The sequence below is a fragment of the Eumetopias jubatus genome, unplaced genomic scaffold (genome assembly GCF_037043125.1).
Source record: "Eumetopias jubatus isolate StellerSeaLion01/CBP00866 unplaced genomic scaffold, mEumJub1_p1.0 scaffold_3, whole genome shotgun sequence".
Lineage (NCBI taxonomy): Eukaryota > Metazoa > Chordata > Mammalia > Carnivora > Otariidae > Eumetopias > Eumetopias jubatus.
Genome location: NW_028274809.1, coordinates 43,594,212 through 43,616,420, shown reverse-complemented (window position 1 = coordinate 43,616,420; position 22,209 = coordinate 43,594,212). Strand labels below are relative to the sequence as shown.

General features: G+C 42.6%; 1 protein-coding gene across 4 annotated transcripts in view; it reads left to right on the top strand.

The window, feature by feature from the left end:
• Positions 1-9,408: 9,408 nt before the first annotated feature.
• MYO1B (myosin IB) overlaps positions 9,409-22,209 on the top strand; it is a 145,085-nt gene continuing 132,284 nt past the window's right edge. For all 4 annotated transcript variants that reach the window (XM_088022080.1, XM_088022078.1, XM_088022079.1 and 1 more), the window contains exon 1: positions 9,409-9,543. In XM_088022080.1, coding sequence (XP_087878206.1) covers positions 9,409-9,543 — 135 coding nt within the window. The remainder of the gene's footprint in view (positions 9,544-22,209) is intronic.

Genomic DNA, 22,209 nt, shown 5'->3' with positions numbered 1-22,209 from the left:
AGTACCTCACGTAAGTGGACTCATAAAGCGTTTGCCCTTTGGCAGCTGGCTTGTTTCACTTAGCGTGATGTCGTCCAGTTTCATCCATTTGGTGGCATGTGTCAGAATTTCCTGATTTTTTAAGCCTGAATACTATTGCATTGTATGCACACACCACATTTTGTTTATCCATTCATCCGTGGGTGGACATTTGGGTGGCTTCCCCCTTTTGACTGTTGGGAATGATGCTGCTTTGAATATGGGTGTGCAAATATATTTTTGAATTCCTGCTTTTATACCCCAGAATGGAATTGCTGGGTCATAGGGTGATTCCATGTTTTGTGATTTTGAGGGTCTGCTGAGGAATTTGAATATTCACTTATAGGCTTATTGAGAGCTATTGGAGGCTTTAAAGCAATACTTAAAGGTTTTTTTTTTTTTTTAAAAACCTGATCAGGTTGTGATCTAGAGAGGCGACTTGGGAAGTGTGGCCCATGCATGGGGGAAGGAGAGGGATGGCAGAGGCTGTGGTGGCAAGACAAGACTGAGAGAGACCATGGAGAAGGCTGTTGCCTTCCAGTGAGAAAGGATGAAGGCGGGCTAGGGCAGTCACAAGTGGGGAAGAGGCGGGGAGGACTGCGAGTGATGACGCTGATGTAATCGAGAGACAGGATGGCTCTGGGGGGAGAAGGTAACAGGCAGGGAGAGGCCGGGGGTGAGAAACTGGGTCTCTTGTGACTTTGTGGGATCTAGGGAGAATAAAAGGGTTTTGTTTTTGTTTTGGGGGGTATTTTGATACAGGATGGTAGGAGATAGAAGGTTTGGACATGTGTTGAGATGTTAGACTCAGCCACGTGGGAGAGATGGTTGGTGGGCAGGCTGTTGACAATCTGGGTTGCTCATGTGAGGGAGGGGAGAAGGTAAAGAATCAAGGGGCAGATGGTCAGGCAACTTGGTTGAATTTAAAAACGGTGGGGGTGTTATTGGTGTACCTTCATTGAGTTCCACAGGTCTTCCAGATCTCTTTCACATTCCTACCTGGAAGCAAACATAATCAAAATTTAGAAATGTATCAGAATTTGTATCAAAACTTATGAAACCAGAAATGATGGCCAATTCTTTGGTCATAAAAATCAGGTTTCATCAGGATCCTAATGAATTCAAAAGGATTTAGACTAAAATGTGAGGGTGTTGAATTTGGCTTGTATTTTGCTCAGCTACATTTTTAAATTTTTTTTCCTTTAGTGAATATGTGTTGTTTCTAATCATTAAAAGGTTATTTGAAATTTCAGAAGTGGTTTATTTTCTTTTCCTGACTCTTACTGAACTGTGGGGTCCTGGAGGAGGTGGTGTGTGTGGGGGGTGCCATGATGATCCACAGCGTGTCCGGAGCACTTAACACGACGCCAGAGACCAACAGGGTTCAATACTGTCTAAGTGGTGGTTGAGCTGAATTGCATGGAAATTTAATCTAACTGCTCTCAGAGAGGAGATGCATGCTATTTTAAAAGATCGAGGAAGGAAATTCCAGTTTTTCTTAGTCATTTAAGCTCATTGTATTAGGTTCTCAACAACGTCCTATAGACTTGGCCCCTCTTTTGCCTTTGTTTTGCCACCAGGATTTGCTGAGATTTATTTTGTTCATGAAATCTTGCCACATTGGCCCAGTTTGGTTACTTAAATGTGCTTCTCATGTTATTCTTAAAAGCTTTAGTGATCTCTTTGGGAGTCAAATGGCTCAATTCTGTTTCCTGTCCTTTGTGGGTAATATTATGTTTTCAGAGGAATGGATCAAAGTGGCTTGAAGCTGCAGTCATTTTTTTGCCTTCTGGTCAGACCAGCCATGGCGGCTGCAAGAACTTGAATTATCGAATGATTCAGTTGTCAGTCGTAAATTTGCGTACTTGTTTTCCCTTTGTATTTCTCTGAATGCCTACCATGTGCTAAGGCAGTGCATTATGCCTTTGGGGAAATAAAGACGAATAAGCTGTGACTCCTGACACCAGAGAGCTGATTGTCCAGAAAAGGGGTTATCACATACATGCCCCCGCCCCCGCAAGGAGGTAAGGAATGGAACCAGAGTCAGATACGAACAATTGTTATTATGCTAAGAAGACTCCCCGAAGGTGTTGCCTCCCGATGTATACTGCTAATGACATTGCAGATGTGTTTTCAACATCCTCATTTCCAGTTGCCGAAGCAATAGAGGTTTGCTTTCATTAAGTTTTCCAGCAAGTGGTTTTTAGGGCTTTGCTTTGAAAGTTCCCTCAACTTGGGGCGCCTGGGTGGCTCAGTCTTTAAGTGTCTGCCTTCGGCTCAGGTCATGATCCCGGGGTCCTGGGAGCGAGCCCTGCATCGGGCTCCCTGCTCTGCGGGGGAGTCTGCTTCTCCCTCTCCCACTCCCCCTGCTTATGTTCCCTCTCTTGCTGTGTCTCTCTCTGTCAAATAAATAAAATCTTTTAAAAAAAAAGTTCCCTCAACTTTAAAATTATGCTAATGACTTGATATTAATCCTTGTTAATCATTGCATCCTCAGCTCTGATCTGTGAATTTTCCTTCCAGTTTTACAATAAAACTTCAACTTAAAAATGTGTTTGTTCTCATCTGTGTTACCCCAAGAACTTTGAATAACATGGGAGATGACTGGATGCTTTATTTTAGCTTATCCTGGATTTTTTCTTAGTTGTTATTCAGTTGTTACTAAACTAATTAATTATTAACTTGGAATAGTTTTTCACTGTTGCTGTTTGATATCGAATGGAATAACCATGCATTTCACAGGGATAAACCCTCTGGTCTGGCTGTGTCTGTGTGCAGGGCTATTGGCTTGGAGAATGCTGGTCTTGACTCCCAAACACAGATGACATTAACAGTATAGGTGGCTTGGAATTTAGGGCTGGTGACTGGGGTAGACTACGTATATTTAAATATTAGGCTTCAGGTGGCCATTTTAAGATGCTATAGGATGTTTATGCTGCATTTTCTTTTGGATTTTTGAGGAATTTTTGAAATGATGCTTTCAATATTTTAAGTGGTATTTTTACACTGGGAAAGATGCCAGTAAATGAATTGGTATACACTGAAATACAGGTAGTAACTTTGGAAGTTTATGAGATGAGAGTAGGTCGGGGAAAGAATAGTTGCAATCATATATTTTGTTTTTCTTGATTGGACAAACAGGTGGAAAGCTGGGGCAACCTCCTGCAGCTGTAGGTGGGCTGGTGGCTGGGCTAGATCAGCGCCCTTAGATAAAGAGACCCTGCTTCCAGGCTCCTCTGGGGTTGTTCCAAAGGCTACCCTCGTGATTGTATTTTGTAGATTGCTTTCACCAATGCTGGGGGAAAAAGGTTAGGTTTTACACAAGAATGAAGCTGTAACAGTGGTATAATCCTGTATGTTGGGTACTGTACGAAGTGTTCCTGTCAGTTAGGGATCTTGATTGTGTGCAATGCAGAAAGGATGTAGAGACTCACAAAACTGCAAAGAGGTTGGAAGATCAGGAAGGATACAGGCTTGGAAGATAGGCAGGAACCAAAGAAGGGCTGGACGGCTGGGCAGCAGGATCCGCAGCAGAACCCTTGGCACAGGGACCCCTAGGCTTCGTGCTGTGGCTGTTGCTACGGTGAGTGATGAGTAGTCCCTCCAGCCGTCACCCCCAGCTTTCACCATCACCCAGGACTCCCAACCCAGGACGATGTGATCGGCTGTGCATAAGCTCTGTGCCTTGGGGTGGAGAGAGCAGATCCGCCTCCTCTGAATTCTGCAGTGGGAACTCAGTACTACTTCTTGCTAGATTACTTGTCATCGTAAGCTAACTGGGGACTCCCTCAAAGGGAGATTAGGTACCAGTACGAGTAGGACTCTGTCCTGGAGAGTGTCCCTTTGAAAAGAAAGACAAATGTCTACAGTGGCTGTCCCCTTTGGCTGCCCAGTGTTCACATGCACCTTTCTCACCGTACTTATGGTTATGAAAATAACGTGCCCTGGCCCACATGATGCAGCTCTTTCCTGTATGGCTGGAAGCATAGCCACGCCCTCTTCAGAGGTTGTGCTCTTTGAGAAGCTCTCCTTTGTCCCCTGTCTTCCGTGGCCACATTTGAGATGAGCGTTGGGCAAGATGGCTTTGGCAGGGGCTGCAGTGTTGTAGCAGTTTGTCGTTGTGGTTCTGAGGGGTTGGAGGTCTTGGGCTTGACTGTCCTAAGGATCAAGTCATGTGAAGTCCTGTCAGCCAGACTTCTTCGGCAGCATAGGTCCCTTAAAATGTGTTGGCTTTTAAGATTTCCTTGCATCCTTGGGTCCATGGACTAGTAACCAACATTAAAGATACTGCCAACTCCCAAGGTTTTGAACCTAGAACTTGGTCTGAGAACTTGTTTTCTGGCAGTGGGATCTAGCCATGGATGATCTGCAGAGTGTCTTAGCCCTTGGTTGATAGAATCCCCCAGGAACAGTTAAGAAGTGGACGAAGCAGTAGAGTGGGTGATGCCTCCAGTGTGCTACATCTTCATGGTGGGAGTGCTATCCCTGCCTCAGGCCATAGAGACAGAACAGGTGGTGCTTAGCACAGGTCACGTTTCCTCTGCATTCCCCACCTCCAGCCAGAGTGGCTCCATATAGCAGCCCCCCACCCTGTTCTCCGCTCTGGTTTTCACACCGGCCAGTTTCACAACAGGGCTGTCTTTTTCTTGTAGATCCTTAAGTAGCCAACACATACTCCAGCATCTGAATTTTTCGCAAATTCTGTCAGGTTGGAGGCACAAGGTCCAAGGCATAAGGCACGAGAAGCCACGGTTTTAATCGGTTGTTTACTGTTACATCGGAGGTGATCATCTTGCCAATCCAAGATGGGAGGTCCTCACTCCCTCCGCCTTATGGCCTTGGCTCAGCCGGTCCATGCTCCTTCTGTGTTACTTCTAACACTCCACTTCCTTGTACCAGCTTCTTCTATTAGGTAAGATGTTTTCTGTTGCAAATAATAGAAAATCCAACTAAAACGGCTTAAACAGTAAGGAGAATTAATTGGGCTCCGTGTGTGTAGACTTAGGAGCTGTGGAGCAGGTTTCAAATGCAACTTGATCTAGAGGTTTGTGATGTCATTAGGGCTCCTGCCTAATTCTCAGTTTTTTGTTTTTTTGTTTTTTTTTTGCCCTGCTTTCCTCCATGTGTTGCCATCCTGCGCAGACGAACCCCCCCCCCCCGCCATGGAAGTAGACATGACCATGTCGGTTCCACGTATCACATCTGTAAATCCTGCCATCCAGATGTGGATAGAAGGCTGAGGCTCAGTTTTTCAACCAGCCCTGAATCGATGACAGTGGCTGGAAGATGGTAATGTGTTGGTTATCTATCTGTCTAGATAGATTAGGTGCTACATTCCTGGCACATGGGATAAAGTTGCCTTCCTCAGAACAACATGGGTTTCTGTGGGGGTCTTGGGAAGGATGTAGACAGACATAAATGTGTCAAATAAGACATATCCCCAGTGCTTTGCGTTCGTGCTCATTGGATTCTCCCATGTGACTTCCTCTGATAGTTTATGGAAATCTTGAGTTAGTGATTCTGAACCAAACTAAGGCTGGATCCAATAGTCACAGTAAGGGGACTCAGTCCATTTGTAGGATGCAAGGGAAGTATCTCTATGCCGTTTCTCTCCATGTCCATTTTTACCCTGAGAATTGGGGGGTGGGTGTTACTGTTTCCTCCAGCAAAGTACTTGGATGCTAAAAATGACAAAACAAAACAAACCTGGAATGGAACAAAACTATCCTTGAATAACTAAATGAATGTTGGTATCACCTTTTCAGCGGATTTCCTTTATTGGTGTGTTTTGGTGTGCAGAGGTCGTGTTTTCAGAATTTTTTACTTTTACCAATTCCCTGTTGTATGGCTCAGCCTTTGTTCCGTCCTCTCCCCCGCTTTGGATTATGAAGTTGGGTAGAAGTGTAAAAATTAGAATCCATACAAACCTGCTTGAAACTTGTATTTGAAAAGTTGGTAAAGCGGGTTTAATTACAGAGAAAGATTGCTTAATTACTGTTACCTGCAGTGAGGTCCTTGTCTTGCTGCTGCGGTTTCCATAAATAGACTTCAGATCCAAGCCCTGGGGCAGAGAGTTCCCTTTCAGCTTCTTTGCTCAATTTAAATTGCTGGTTTGAGGTGGTTATTTTTGAAACCCTTCTCAGGTTGACTTCCCCCTTAATCCCTAAACCTTCTTCCCTCATCTGCCAAATTATATGTAATGCATCACAGCTAGAGTGCTTTTGGCATTTCATGAGTCTGAGAACTTGAAATTTGATTTAAATGTTAATTTATTGCGACAGAGTTTGGGCACTTATGTTCCTGTTCCTGTGCACGTTTTTCCATGGACTTGACATGAGACCAGCTGTTCTCCCTGCTTCCGTTGCCTCTCCAGGGAGCAGCAGGTTGCCCCCTCTCCCGGCCATTTTGTTTTAAAACAGAGTCTGGCCTTTGGCCTAGTTCAGAATGCATGAAACCATTCTACTGTTGGGTTTTAGTGATACCTAGGGCCATTTTTCTAGGTGTAGTTGGCATGAAAAAAAGAAGTATATATTAAAGAAAACGTTAACTCCATTTTTCTTCTTTTGAATATTAAATACTTCCTTAATGGGTTGTTTTTATTTATGAGAGGTCTTTCCTCTCTGCTTCTTTTGGTCTCTCTTTTTTGGCTTTTCAGTGCACACTTAAAATTTTTTTTCTAATAAGGTCAGAAATAAAGGATGTGTTTGTGGATTCATATAAATCATCATCATAATAAAGAATCATATAATTCTCATCCCTTCTCAGTTCTCTTGCAAATAGCCCAAGTAAATACAGTTTCTGTTGCCTCTAGGAGACCTACTAGATGTTTTAGGCTAGAATAGGAAGACGTTTATTTAAATTGCTGTATCCTAAGCAAGCAGACCAACCTTTGTGTAAGATGTAATATGCCTGGCTAACTCCTTAGTGAGAAGAGTTAAATGTACTTTCTCCTGAGTATTAGGGGCATGAATATATGTGAGTATTTATTAGCATCCTGAAGTATTGTTTAGTATTATTATACTGAAAGTATACCAAATTGACTTCTGCATCGGAAGCATTTAGAGGGAATGTCTCAGATGAATGTGGTTGTACATCCTGGTAACATTGAAAAAAGTAACAAAACACTCTACTTTCCCTTGTTCATTATATGAAAGAATTTTAGTACTCTCTCTTTTTAAAAATTAATTAATTTTTTATTATTGTTAATGTTAATTACCATACATTACATCATTAGTTTTTGATGTAGTGTTCCATGGTTCATTGTTTGCGTATAACACCCAGTGCTCCATGCAGTACGTGCCCTCCTTAATACCCATCACCAGGCTAACCCATCCCCCCACCCCCTCCCCTCTAGAACCCTCAGTTTGTTTCTCAGAGTTCATAGTCTTTCATGGTTCGTCTCCCCCCTCTGATTTCCCCCCCTTCACTCTTCCCCTCCTGCTATCATCATCATCATCTTCTTTTTTTTTAACATATAATGTATTATTTGTTTCAGATGTACAGGTCTGTGATTCAACAGTCTTACACAATTCACAGCGCTCACCATAGCACATACTCTCCCCAAACCAGCCACCCCATCCCTCCCACCCCCCCACCACTCTAGCAACCCTCAGTTTGTTTCCTGAGATTAAGAAGTCCTCATATCAGTGAGGTCATATGATACATGTCTTTCTCTGATTGACTTATTCTGCTCAGCATAATAGCCTCTAGTTCCATCCACATCGTTGCAAATGGCAAAATTTCATTTTTTTTTGATGGCTGCACAATATTCCATTGTATATATATATATACCACATCTTTATCCATTCATCTGTCGGTGGACATCTTGGCTCTTTCCACAGTTTGGCTATTGTGGACATTGCTGCCAAAAACATTGGGGTGCATGTGCCCCTTTGGATCACCACATTTGTATCTTTGGGGTAAATACCCAGTAGTATTCTCTTTTTTAAAAAAATTTATTTATTTGTCAGAGAGAGAGCGCACAAGCAGGGGGAGGAGTAGAGGGAGAGGCAGATTCCCCACTGAGCAGGGAGCCCGATGCAGGACTTGATCCCAGGACCCTGGCATCATGACCTGAGCCGAAGGCAGATGCCCAACCACCTGAGCCACCCAGGTGCCCCAGAATTTTAGTGCTCTTGACAGTGATCAGATTTGAAGGCATGGAGATTTAACATTCTACTTTTGGGTGGCACCATCCGCATTAGTGGAGCGGGAAGAATGCTGCCTTTGTAGTGTGCCTGTCTCCGCTTGGTAGGCTTGCAGACTGAGCTGGGGGGAGATTAGTGTTTCTGGTCTATTCATTGGATGTTCATTTGATTTTGCTGTTGTAGTGGTGTGTATGTTGGGATGAGAATGAAGAACATCGAGGTCAGTCTTGGCAGGTTATATAGGCAACCTCTGATTTACAGTGGGGTTGTGTTCTTTTATGAGTCCGTGCTGACGCCTGGAATGAAATTTCCCCCCATAGGTGTTGTGTTAGAAGTGGTGATTGAATTAACACAAAATGTAACGTGCTCTTAAGTAATCATAAGCAAAATTTCTTATCTCTCTGAGCTTCCTTATCTAAAAATGGGGATAATGATACCAGTATCTACTTCATAGAGTTTTGTGAAGATGAAATGAATGAATGCATGTAAAGTTCTTGATACAGTGTCTGATATGTAGCAAGTACTCAAATGTTAGTATCATCTTAAGACCATTATTTCCTGGGAAAATACATTCTGAATTTCATCATGGAGTACTGAGAGATGCCATCTTTGGGGAAGCAGTTTCTTACAGGTTCAAGTCTGACCTGGGTATGCAAGGGCTGGTGGAAAGGGGTGGGTTGGGTTCTCTTGCTAGAGTTTTGCAACCTCTGGCTGGGGAGAGGGGATGGTCTAAAGAGGCACAAACTTCCACTTACAAAAGAAAGTCACAGGGATGAGAAATACAGCGTAGGGAATGTAATCAATAATACCACAATAACTTTATAATAACACTGTAAGAACACTTACTGTGGTGAGCATTTTGTAATGTATATACATGTTGAATCACTATGTTGTACACCTGAAACTAATAAAATATTGTATGTCAGCTATACTTTAGTTAAGAAAAACAGAACACGGAGAGCCTGGTTTCCTAGTGGCTCCTTCTGTAGATGGACTTAGCCTGGAACGGCGGACTGGGAGGGCGGTTCGAACATATGGGGCGTCTGGTGGGCTGGCAGTGACTGCGGCTAGCTCCGGGGCTTCTGACATTGGTTGGAGGGGAGGTTACGGCATTTGAGAGGCAGATGAGCGCCATTTGAAACTACCGGTGTTTCATTTCTCCAGTGGTACTAAGAACCAATCTGAAATAATTTTGCCTATTTACATTTTCCCCTTTCCCCCCTCTTTCCTACAGGAAGAGACAATGGCCAAAATGGAGGTGAAAACGTCACTTCTGGACAATATGATTGGGGTTGGAGATATGGTTCTTTTAGAGCCTCTCAATGAGGAGACCTTCATCAACAACCTCAAGAAGCGCTTTGACCATAATGAAATATACGTGAGTATACACCGAAGGTCATCTGTGGGATTTAGACTTTGTATTTTGTGGCTGAAAGCTGGCTTCTCTTCTCTAGACAATTCTTCTTTCTATTTGTTTATTAGATTCCAGGGGTATTTGTGTATACTCAGAATGAGTTTTGGTTTACTCATTTGGCACATGATTAATATCGATTAGAGTCAAGTGAGTCTGTTTTCCATATGGTGTTTATGGAGTGCCGACCGTGTGCAGAGTATCATACTGGATGTTGGAGGCATTGGAAAGCAAGAGGAATACGGAGTTCTATCTTCTGAGGAACCGATATTCAGGAGGTGTTGTAAAATCCATAGGCATCTTCTTGGATGCCTTCATAAAATTAGCATTCTAACCTCTGAGAAGTTACTCATTAAAATGCAAGGCAGTGAACTGTCAAAAAAGACATGAAACTTGTTGACATTTGTTGTTAGTAGAGAGACAGAAGCAGACTATCAGATAAGGACATATGGTTGCTCCCTGGAGATTTGGTAATAGTCCGGTCCCACTACACAGAAGTATAGTGTCGTATACAAAAATGAAAACGTGAAGATATGTAATAATAGGAGAACGTTTATGTTGTACAAATTCTTTATAAAGGATTTCATATTGTTGGTTTAGCTATTGAGTTCCTTACATATATTTAAAACATGAGTAAAAAATACATTCATATGCAGCTTTTTAGGAATTTGCATAAAGCCCAGAAGTTTGTATCTCTTCAGGTAGAGCTATGTTGTTAACTAAACCAAGAAAAGGGGGGTGCTCATCCCCTGTCCCAGCAGCTGAGAAGGAAAGAGGATGCATTGGATGGAAGTGGTTTTACTAGATTCTGCCTCGCTCCTGAGTTCTTTCCCCCTCTTTTTATAGTGTACCTGTGTTTGGAGATGGAATTGGATTATTGGGACATTTTTCTGTCTGTCAATGTGGGAAGAGTAAGAAGAAATATAAATAAAAAGAGAGCTTGTAACCGATAGGGGTATGATCAATTATTACTTTTGTGGAACAAATATATTTTAAAAAAGTGATATGCAAAGCCATATTATTTTATGCCACATACAGTTTTCCTTTCCAGTTAGCCAGTTACGTTTCAGGGATGATTTCAGATAATTAATTTCTTTTTTGCGGGGGGAAGGGGCAGAGGGAGAGGGAGAGACAAAATCTTAGGCAGTCTCCACACACAACACGGAGCCTGACAAGGGACTCGATCTCATGATCCTGAGATCATGACCCAAGCCAAAATCAAGAGTTGGACGCTTCACCGACTGAGCCACCCAGGTGCCCCAGGATAAGTCATTTCTTAAGGAAACAGTAGTCATCATCTGGGACTTGAACTTTTTATCTTTCTTGATTTGTGTTGCTTAAAGTAGGTGAGGTTGACAACCACTTGAGATATGTGGATACTGCTTTTGGAATATTAATGCTATAACCAAATCCTAAGTTCAGAGATGTAGTTATGTAAAATGTTGATTCAAATGGCAAAGGTATAAAGTGCTGCTGTAGGGCAGGGAAGGAGGTACCGTGTGGTTTGACCGGGAGGCCAGTGTCTCCTTCCTGCAGAGTGGAGCAGCTCAGCTTTCAGGTGGGAAACCTTAACAGCTCTGCGACTTTCATTGAAAGTGTGGTCTGGTATCGAATAAAAGACAGACTTTTAAACATTGGTCTTTGAGATGGAGATAGGAGGAATCAATTCTATCATTAGCAACACTGCGATCATTTTTCTTGTTGGCTCGAAGAAGCACAGATCACTTTTAGCGGGATTGAAAATGGGATGGAGAGCAGCACATTATATGCATTCACATACCTGATTTTTTGTGCCCACTAAGATAAAACAATCCCCTTCTTAACAAAACGCCAAATGTTAATGTTCATGGGTCTTCAGCAGACGAAATGTCTGGGTTTCAGCCCTACCTAATTTTATTTTCTAACCATTTGAGGAATGCCCTTTCTGGCATTACAAAAACAAAAGCAGAAAAATGACTTTCAGATTCCAGGTGTTCATATCAATTGTTTTCCAAGGTATGTGAGGGCTATCATTTCCATGAGATATGTGCCTTCATTTTATAACGAAACATACATCATAATGGAAGGTTGGGCGTTCTCTATTTTAAGCAAAAAAAAAAAAAAAAAGGTTATAGAGCAATTGTGCATAGTATGATCCTTCTTTTTTTATTGGGGGGCTTATGGATGCACACATGTGTTTGTATACTTGTACGCACATAGAGAAAGGCATGCTAACTTTGGGCACCACAGCAGGGTGGGATGAGATATGGGGGACAGGGAAGGGTTACCCTTTTAGATCTCTCTGTTATAGAACTCATTAAGTCAAGCCTGTATTGTTTTTGGTAATAAAAAAATACTATACACTAAATTTGATCACCACACCTCTGCAACCCCGTATGTCATGTATACCACCCTTGAGAAATCTGTTTCTGGCTCTTACTTTGATACTATTCCTGCTTTGCTTTTGTTCATAGGTTGCTGCAGAATTGCTTAGCCTGATGCCAGAGGCCAAGTTAATATGATATGTAATATTTTACTGTCTTGTACTTCACTCTTTTTTTTTAAATTGTTTCCCAGACAGTGAAAGTACAGTTTTTTTTTTTTTTAAATCTCTTTTGTAGTCTCATAGGTTTATGCTGTAAAAGTGGGTGGTGGTCCACGATGACCCATCATATGAAAAAACTGAACAGTCATTTGTGTGTTCAGAAGCCATGGTTGATACGGGGGCCAGCGAATGGAAGGACCTTAGTTCAGACTTTTGAACTCTGGCTATCCCCACAGACTTAGCAGCCTCCTTTGTGAACCAGCTCAAGATCAGGGGACCCTCTTCGTCCATCCTGCCATCTGTCCACTCACTCCCACACCCCAGTATCTGGAGATAAGAAATAGTCCCTGCCTTCACAGAGCTCTCCCAAGGGACTGCTTGGCCTCTAGATATAAGTTATCAACTTTCTAGAGCATTCATAACTGTTAGTGATTTTCTGGATCTCCTGCCAGCTGACTTTGGAAGTGGAATCCCTTGTGATCCTGTCATAATAAACCAAAAGCTCTGGGTAGACCAGTTGATTTACCCACATACTCCTGAACCACTGTCTGTGGTCTGGTGACCAGAATGAACTGGGTGGCTTAAGAAAATGATGTCCAGGGCGCCTGGGTGGCTCAGTTGGTTAAGCGACTGCCTTCGGCTCGGGTCGTGATCCTGGAGTGCCGGGATCGAGTCCCGCATCAGGCTCCCCGCTCAGCGGGGAGTCTGCTTCTCCCTCTGACCTTCCCCCCTCTCATGTACTCTCTCTCTCTCAAATAAATAAATAATTAAAAAAAAAAAAAAGAAAAAATGATGTCCACCCCTAAGATTGGGGTAGGGTCAGCTTTTTCCAGAGTAGATGGCCTGTATGTAAGTAGGTGAATAACCAACCAGATATATTGATTAACATGTTAAGAAGAGGAGAGAGAAAAAAGGGGAATTAATGCTGATGAGGTCACTGCTGTAAATCCATCACATGTATGGTAGGGAGTTTGTAATGAAGAGGCTTTGTGGATGTTGATGCCAAAAGAATATGCCCTATGGGAAGCATACATATATCATTTGAGTTCTAGGCTTCAGGTGCGCCCAAAGGCATTCTCCTCAGACTTTCTACTGAAGAACTCCTAATGGCAGAAAAGAGTAAATAGGTGCCCCAGGGACTCTGGGAACATAGTTGAAGTCCATCCACTTCAGAGAAATTTTGTTGAGATACTTGCTTCCAAAGCAATTCAGTTTTATTCTGTTCTGTAGTGCATATGGGTTTGTTTTTGTCTAATACTGCTCCTTGCAACCCTTTGAGTAATACACATTTTTGGTGCTGACAGGTACATTTAGTTTGTTCTCTTTTTTAAACATTTTTTTTAAAGATTTTATTTATTTATTTGACAGAGAGAGAGAGAGAGAGAGAACAGGAGCACAAGCAGGCGGAGTGGGAGAGGAAGAAGCAGGCTTCCCGCCGAGCAGGGAGTCCGATGCGGGGCTTGATCCCAGAACCCTGGGACCATGACCTGAGCTGAAGGCAGACATTTAACGACTGAGCCACCCAGGCGCCCCCATTTAGTTTGTTTTCTATGTGAATTGTCAGATCGGGTGACATCCAGATATAGAGGGCTGAATTAGTCCAACTTCAGGATCCCTTAAGTTAAACCAGTTTTAATTGTGAGCAACTGCTTTGAAAGTTGAGTAAAAGTTGTCTTAATTTTTAGAAGTTAGTACTAGGAATCAGGATCCCCATAAAGATGGGATCAGCTACTTTGATGAAAGATACTCAAGGGCACGCTCCAGCAACATCCATTCTTTGCTTTGAGGGGGTTCACCATCCTGTTTGTGGCCAGGCAGAGTCCCTAAATCTGGGACAATTCCAGACGTTGATGTGATCTTTGCAGTAAGAGCTGTTCAGTTGGACATGGAGGAGGATCAGGTGAGAGTAGAGAGAGGGAATGTTGGCCCAATGGGGTAACAGGCAGGGTCAGAGACTCTGTTTGCTTTTATTCCTCCCTCTTGGCAGAGTGCGGTTCTTGCTGGAACAAGTTGCAGGATGTGCCTTTTGGTCTCACAGTCTGTGTGGGGTCAGTGTTGGGAAATGCTGGTTGTGACATAACTGAGCACTTTGTCAGACCTTCTTCCGCCCCCCCGCCCCCCGCCCCTGGCCAGACAGAATGGTGGCAGGATTTCATGGAGGAGACCCACCCAGACACGATTCTGTTTTTAGGGTGGCTGGTCAGGACTGTGGTTCTGTTCAGGAACAGGAAAGGTACAATTTAGGCGAGAGCAAGGACCAGGGCAAATTTGGAAACTAAAGCACCAAGGTGTCTGTTCTCAGACAAGAAGTATTTTTGGTGCTGACAAGTCGATTTAGTTTGTTTTCTAGCTGAATTGTTAGGTTGAGGATCATCCAGATATAGAGGGCTGAATTAGTCCAATTTTAGGATCTTAAGTTGAACTAATTGTAGATGTATAAGTGACTGCTTTGAAAGTCTAGTAAAAATTGTCTTAATTTTTAGAAGTTAGTACTAGAATTAGGATCCCCATAGGATGAAATCAGATGCTGTTATCAAAGTTACATAACTCTAAGTGCCCAATCTGTTCAGTTTAAAATAGTGCAAAGTAAATGAATAATACTAGCTAACATTTATATACTTATTTGAAGTTTCAAAAACACTTTCCAGTTATATAACTTATTTTTTTTTTTTAAAGATTTTACTTATTTATTTGACACGGAGAGAGAGACAGCAAGAGAGGGAACACGAGCAGGGGGAGTGGGAGAGGGAGAAGCAGGCTTCCCGCTGAGCCGGGAGCCCGATGCGGGGCTCGATCCCAGGACCCTGGGACCATGACCTGAGCCGAAGGCAGACGCTTACCCGACTGAGCCACCCAGGTGCCCCCAGTTATATAACTTATGTGTATAGTATATTCCTGGGAATTTGGCGTTAATGACTTACTAGTTTTTATTGCTGCGTGACAGATTTCCCCCAAACTTCACAACTTGTAATAACATACATTTCTTATCTTATTATTTCCGTGGGTCAGGTGTTGGGGCATGGTTGACCTGAGTCCTCTGCTCAGGGTTTTACCAGTCTGTCATTGGGGTGCTGGCCAGGTCTACGGGCTCACGGGAGGATTGGTCCTTTTCCAAGCTCATGGGGATGTTGGCTGAGAGCAGGCAGGTGTGTTCAGACATCCAGTTTAATGTCATTCCTGCTACCTGGACATTCTCCAATCTTTTTTTCTTTTTTAAAATTTGCTTTAAAAAGTCCATTTTTTTTAAAATTACAATTATGCTTTTGGAAAAAATAATTCAGATGGTACAGAAACGCGTAACATAAAAATGTGATTTTCTCAGCCCAGTTACCCAGTCTCATTTCTAGAAGTTAATAGTAGTTAAGAGAGTGGTGGGTCATTTTCCAGATTCTGTTAGCTTGATGAACAAATCAAATTTTTTTCTAGAGTTGGAGGTAGGAAGAAGATGGCTCTTTACCCAGTGAACCCAGACCCATAAATGTTTGAGTGAAAAAAGAACCATTTTTATTGTCTTCGCCCATCCCACCTAGACCAAGTAGGGAAAGGAGGAGGGATTCCCTGACTTGGCAACATGAGACTGCTAGACTTGATAGTGTACGGGTGGTTCATCATGAGCGGACTCTGCCTCCTGGGCTCCCTGAAAAGGTGAACCTTCAGGAGATGTGAAGAACACATTGTGTGTGTTTCCCAGAGTGTAGCTTTAGTGTTTGGAATGGAGACAGCATTAGAAGGCTAGATAGAGCTGGTGAAAAAGAGCAATCACAAGGCTGATGAGAAATGTTGTGTCTAATTTCTGAGCACAGTATCTCTTGGACAGTTTTATCATATTTTTCCAAACAATCATTTTTGGTGACAACTCCCCACTTTCGACCTGCCTCAGCTCTCTTAAAACCTTTGGTGACTGGAAAATTTCTTTTTATTTCTTCATTTCATCATGCAGGCACTCTGCAGTACTTGAAATATTTATATAATATTTATAACATATTAATTTAAATGTTCTTGGCAAAGCCATATTTGAGGTTTGATTTGGGGGAAATGAAGGCCTGACTTCAGGCTTGCAGCAGTGTTATGTTTGGATGGCACTGTGGTGGGTACTAGAAGCAGAGACCAGAGCTTCAGTCCTGACTCTGCCGCTTATTATCTGTGACACCAAGGGCAAGTGCCGTAACTCCCGGAGACTGTTTTATTATTGGTAAAATGGTAAATGGTAACAACTCACATTTATCAAGTCTTATAAGTATGGTGTGCTATTCTTTTTTTTTTTTTTTAAGATTTTATTTATGTGAGTGAGAGCGAGAGAGAGCATACACACAGAGGGAGTGGGAGAGAGAGAGAGACAGAAGCAGACTCCCCACTGAGCAGGGAGCCTGATGTAGGGCTCGATCCCAGGACCCTAAGATCATGACCTCAGTTGAAGGCAGACGCTTAACCGACTGAGCCACCCAGGTGCCCCTACAGTGTGCTATTCTAAGCACTTTACATATATTTGTTCATTTAATTTTTACTAAAGTCCTACGCATTGTAGATTTTTAAATTATCTTCATTTTATTATAAGGAAACTGAGGCTTAGAAAGACAAATTAACTTGTCCAAGGTCACATGGCAAGTAGGTGATAAAGCTGGGATTCACACCCAGGACGTCCAGCTCCAGAGCTCATGCTTTTAATATTAGTCCTGTTGACTGTACATGGTTGCTCGAAGCATTCAGTGATAGCACTAAAGTCCAAGTAGTCACAGTCTGCAGTGTGCTATTCAAAATAATTAAGTGAGCTATTGAAGAATGTATAGATTTGGAACGAGGCAGTCTCAACAGTCCAGACACATAATTGAGATGATAGTCAGCATTCCTGCCACATGTTGAGTTAGCATTCAACAGTGCAGTGACATGATCTAGTGCGACAGGGAGTGTGTTCAGTTCTAAAGGCATAGGCGCTCACTGATCCAAGAAAAGTGATAGCAACTGTTGGGATGATGCTTTCCCCCTCTGGAAGCTGGGAGAAGACCTTGGGAGGAGATTGTTTTTATCATGCTCACTGGATGGCAGGAGATTGACAGCTGCATGAGGTCCTTCACCTTTATGAACACAAAATAGAGGAGGGGGAGCAGATCAGCACAAGGGGCATATGGCCAAGTCGCATGACCAGCTCAGCCACCCTCACCCCCATGCACCTATTTCTGGTGTGACATCTATACCACAGATCTATATTAATGGCAGTCCTCTAATTTCTAAAGAGTATTTGGAGGGCTGGCGGCTGAGGTACAATGTGGCATGTTGGAAAAGGCACAGGCCTTTGGCGCATAGACCTAAGGTTGAATCTTGGCCCCTCACAACCACTGGGACCAGTGTGAGTAATTGAGAGTCAGTTTTCTCATCCACACAGTAGGTATCATGATGCTTATCTTGTTGAGTTGTGATGGAGATTTAGGGGCCTCTGCCTGGCGCCTGAAACACAGTAGGTGTGGAGGACCTGGCAGGTGCCATGACCATCTGAAAACCTCGGAAACCCAGAATGAGTTTTCTTGAGGGTTTCAGATACTGAGATTTCCTTGTAGTTACAGTCTTTCTCCCCTCCCCCAACTCTCTCCCTCCCTGTCTCCTTCTTTTCCCTACCCCCCCCCTTTGGTATTCATTGAATAGATTTCACTTTTGTTGTATTACTACTTCAATTAGCCACAAATACTGTTTTCAGCTAGTAGTAGACCTGTAACACAGGACCACTCTGTGCCTTAGCTAAGAGAGTTTTATTAGGTCTGGAGAACGATACATATTTGGAAAATACTTGTCTCATAATAGAGTTTATCTCAACAATGATATTATAGTATTGTGTTACCCTGCTCTAAAATAAAGGCTGCCTGAGATGATATTTTTAGCTAGTATTTTAGCGTGGCATAGAACTCATATATAGTTCCTTAATTCATAGTCTGAAATGACTGGCAGCACAGGAACAGAGGATTATAACACAGAAACAGATGGTAGTTTAGTTAAGCCTTGGACTAACAGTGACCATGCCTGACCAGCTTGCTGGCCTCCCTTGGCAGCCATGGTTTGGGTGACCCCAGGCCTATGTGTGGGCTCCAGATCTAAGACCAGTGATTTATGGCACAGCAGAGATAAAAAGATGAACAGGGCTTATTTCTTTCCTCAAACTTTGAATTGAGAAGTACAGAAAAAATAAAATATCGATGAGAGCAGATACTGGCAGTCATGATAAAGTGAGGCCATGATGGGCCATGTTGCAAGCAGAAACTATGAATAAGCATCTTTGAAGTAGACCGGCTATGGAGTAGAAAGTGAGAAAATCAGTTAGTAGCAGGCCCAGAAGAAGCAGAAACATGAGCAGGGGATGAGCACATTGATAGTGGAACTGGACAGAAGCTTTCACCAACTTGTGTTGCTTGGCATAGTGCCGTCCTGCACCCATACTCACTGTTGGGTCCCAGCTTTTCTTGTAGCTTGGTGATAGGTTGTTCAGGGGTTCCTGGATGTGTTCCTTAGTACAGTAAAACTCAGCACTTGATGTAACTTGACAGCATCTCTTTGCTGAGCAGCTGAAAGAGTCTGACCAAATCACATTTCTCTGTTCCAATGTCACTTCAGTGTAGAGCTTTGACATGAAACTATCACTGCCACTAATGGTGAGATCTTGGGCAAGTTTTTTTTTTTTTTCTTTTTTTAAGATTTCACTTATTTATTTGAGAGAAAGAGAGGCAGAGGGAAAGGGAGAAGTAGACTCCCTGCCGAGCAGGAAGCCTGACACAGGACTGGATTCTAGGACCCTGGGATCATGACCTGAGCCAAAGGCAGATGCTTAACCCACTGAGCCACCCAGTTCCCAACCTTGGGCAAGTTTTAAAAACCTTTAAATGCCTTCAGTGTCTTCTTCTGCGAAAATAGGCTATTATTAGTATGAGTTATATATATATTTTGCTTACATATCACAAATATGTTCTTAGGGGCGCCTGGGTGGTTCAGTGGGTTAAGCATCTGCCTTCAGCTCAGGTCATGATCCCAAGGTCCTGGGATCAAGCCCCATGTGGGGCTCCCTGCTCAGCAAAGAGCCTACTTTTCCCTCTTCCCCTCCCCCTTGCTTGTGCTCTCTTTCTCGTTATCTCTCTCTCCAATAAATAAAATCTTAAAAAAAAAAAACAAAAAAATCCCAAATACGTTCTTAGACTGTGTATATGAGGTGCACACATGAATGACACTATGTTGGATAGAAGACCCAGATAGTAGGCTACACGGTTATTGACCTTATATTTGTAATTTTTTCACTTGGGCCGTTTTTCACAATTTTGAACTGTGTCTAAAAAAACCAACCCAAGTGTTTGCTAGACCAAACTGTGTTTTTAAAAAACCAAATAAGACAAAAGTCCTCTTCCAGGGAATCTGGGAAATCTTATAAATGGCTACTTAAAAACACTGTGGCACATAATGTCTTGATGTCTTGTGATCCATTTCCCAGGGTCTGAGACCCAAAAGAGGGTAAATTCCTCCTCATGAAGTGAATAGCTTATTGTCGTCTTTGAAGATTCCACCAGCTTGTCTTGTATAATCATTTTCTTGGGTTCCTAGGTTTTTAATGTTAGTTTCATTAAGACAGACCTCATGTGCTCATCTGAAAACTTTTCAAGTCCCTGTATACAAAGACCATTTTTTAAGACTTGCACATTATGGGACTCCTTAATGAATTTCGCGGCGATATTAGCAATGTCATAGGTTTTCGAGTCCTGCCTTGGCTATTTACAGTGGCCAGCAGATTCCAACAGAGCCAAATTGTGAGTTTCCATGATCACAATAGGTAGTATTTATGGGACATTTGCTGTGCATCGGATGCTGTGTTTCCTAGTTTAACACAGAATCCCATTTAATCCTCAGAATTAGATGACAGAGGAACCAGTGTTCTCCTTCTTGTTCGGATGAGGAAACGGGGGTTTGGAGAAGTTAAGTATATTACCCAGGTTCACAGAAAACTGAAAAACTTTGCCAGATAACTTGGAACCAAGGTTCAGACGGTATTTCAAATGCATTTGAAGCATTAAATTCTGTATGACATAGAATCTGAGTGAAGAACTCAAGAACAAGTCAGTCTGTTTCAGCATCTAACCCCCTCACCCTCCACACACTGGCTTTTTTTTTTTTTTTTAAGATTTATTTATTTGAGAGAGAAAGAGAGAGAGAGCATGAGTGCATGCTTGTGAGGCCGGGGGTGGGGTCGGCAGAGGAGAGAATCCCAAGCAGATTCCCCACTGAGTGGGGAGTCTAATGCCGGGCTTGATCTCACAGCCCTTAGATCAGGACCTGAGGCAAAACCAAGAGTCAGATGCTTAACCGACTGAGCCACCCAGGCACGCCTATTTTTAAAGATTTATTTATTTGAGAGAGCGGGAGAGCACACACTGACTCTTACTACAGAACTGCTCTCAAACTTGATAGACTGAGCCCTGACATTTGAGGCTCTCTGCAGTTTGATCCCAGTCTTATTTTCTGGGCTATTACTCACTGGAGGTCTTTGCTCTAGGCAGGCTGTCTCATTCCTGTCTTTGAAATATGGGTGGGTAGGCCTTTGTGCCTCTATGTTTTAATCCATGTTGGAGCATGTGCCAGAATTTCCTTCCTTTATAAGACTGAATATATTCCATTGGATCTCTATACCTCATGTTGTTTATCCATTCTTCCATCAGTGGACACTTGGGCTGCTTCCACCTTTTGGCTATGGGGAACAATGCTGTGGTGGACCTGGACATATACAGATAACTGTTTTGAGTCTCTGGCAATTCATACTTAAAAAATTTTTTTTGAAGGATGCAACTGTCTTTGTAAAATTTAAAAAAAAGAGGGGTTCAATCATTACCTAAAACCTGAATTCTCTTATGCCATTATTTGGGGGAACATTACTTTATGTCAGTCATGCCCATCCTTTTAGACCTGCTCACATCTTCTGACTTTCTGGATCGTTCTTGGACCTCTGCAGTTCACAGTGACCGTTCCCTCATGTAGACCCAAAGCACTCACGTAGGCAATAAGAAGATGAAATGACTTCATTTAACCAAGAATCGCTTAAATCTTATTTCATCTCTTTTTGTGGCTAGACAGCTCTTTAAGTTTTACGTTTGATGATAGAGACATCTCACCTCCTAAGCTCTAGTATAAGCCACTCAGGAGCACAGACCATAGAAGTGTCTTTTGGTTCCCACTATGCCTAACATGATGTTGTGCATAAAGAAGGCTCTTAGTAACCGTGTTGCTTGCTTCTTAGTGGTTGTAGCCTAAATTCTGTCAAGGCAGTTGGTGCAGCTGTGTAGCCGTGGGAAGAGGTATTTTTTACCTGTGTCCTGATCCATGCTGGATTTGAAGTGTTATTGCTGTGCAGGTGAGAGTGGCTTGGAGAAACGTGGCTAGCATCCCAGGATTTGGAGGAATCCTACACATTCTTTAATACTTCTTTGGTGCCATTTTAGACTAAATCGTTAGCATTGAGTAAGATATTTCCTGAAATATTTCCTGTTGCCTTGCCACTCTCCTGGTTTATTTCTGACATTCAAGGATGATTATTATACGGTATCTTGCATTTCTTCCTGATGGAGGAACACACTTTGTGTACTAGGATAAACATTAAAAAAAAAATCTTTTCTATTGAGATGAGACATTTTTCCTGTAACTACATCTTTTCCTCGCCCTCCTCCTTTTTCGTTTATTCCTAGTGGCATGAGGATCTCAGCATTCCTCAGGGAGTCAAATAGGCTTCTGCCCAACGGAGTGGCTCTCTATGATACAAAGGTGAAGATGCTCTGGAAGGCGTTGTACAACACAAGTTGCTACGATTAGGCATTCTGCTTGGCCACTTTTTCCCCAAGCTTCACAGGCCTAAAAAATAGCATGGATGGTGTGCTCTGATGAAAAGAGAGTGGACTCTTGGCTTCTTGTCCCTGATTGCACTTCTGTTAGATTATGTGGTCATACCACTTAACTTCTTTGTCTTCCATTGTTATGCACATTAAGGTGGAGAATTCATATCTATCTCATGGGGATTGAGGGAGAGTTTAGTAAAAAGGTGTTTAAGTGCATGTTTTATGCCAGCACTTTTTTTTTTTTTTTAGATTTTATTTATT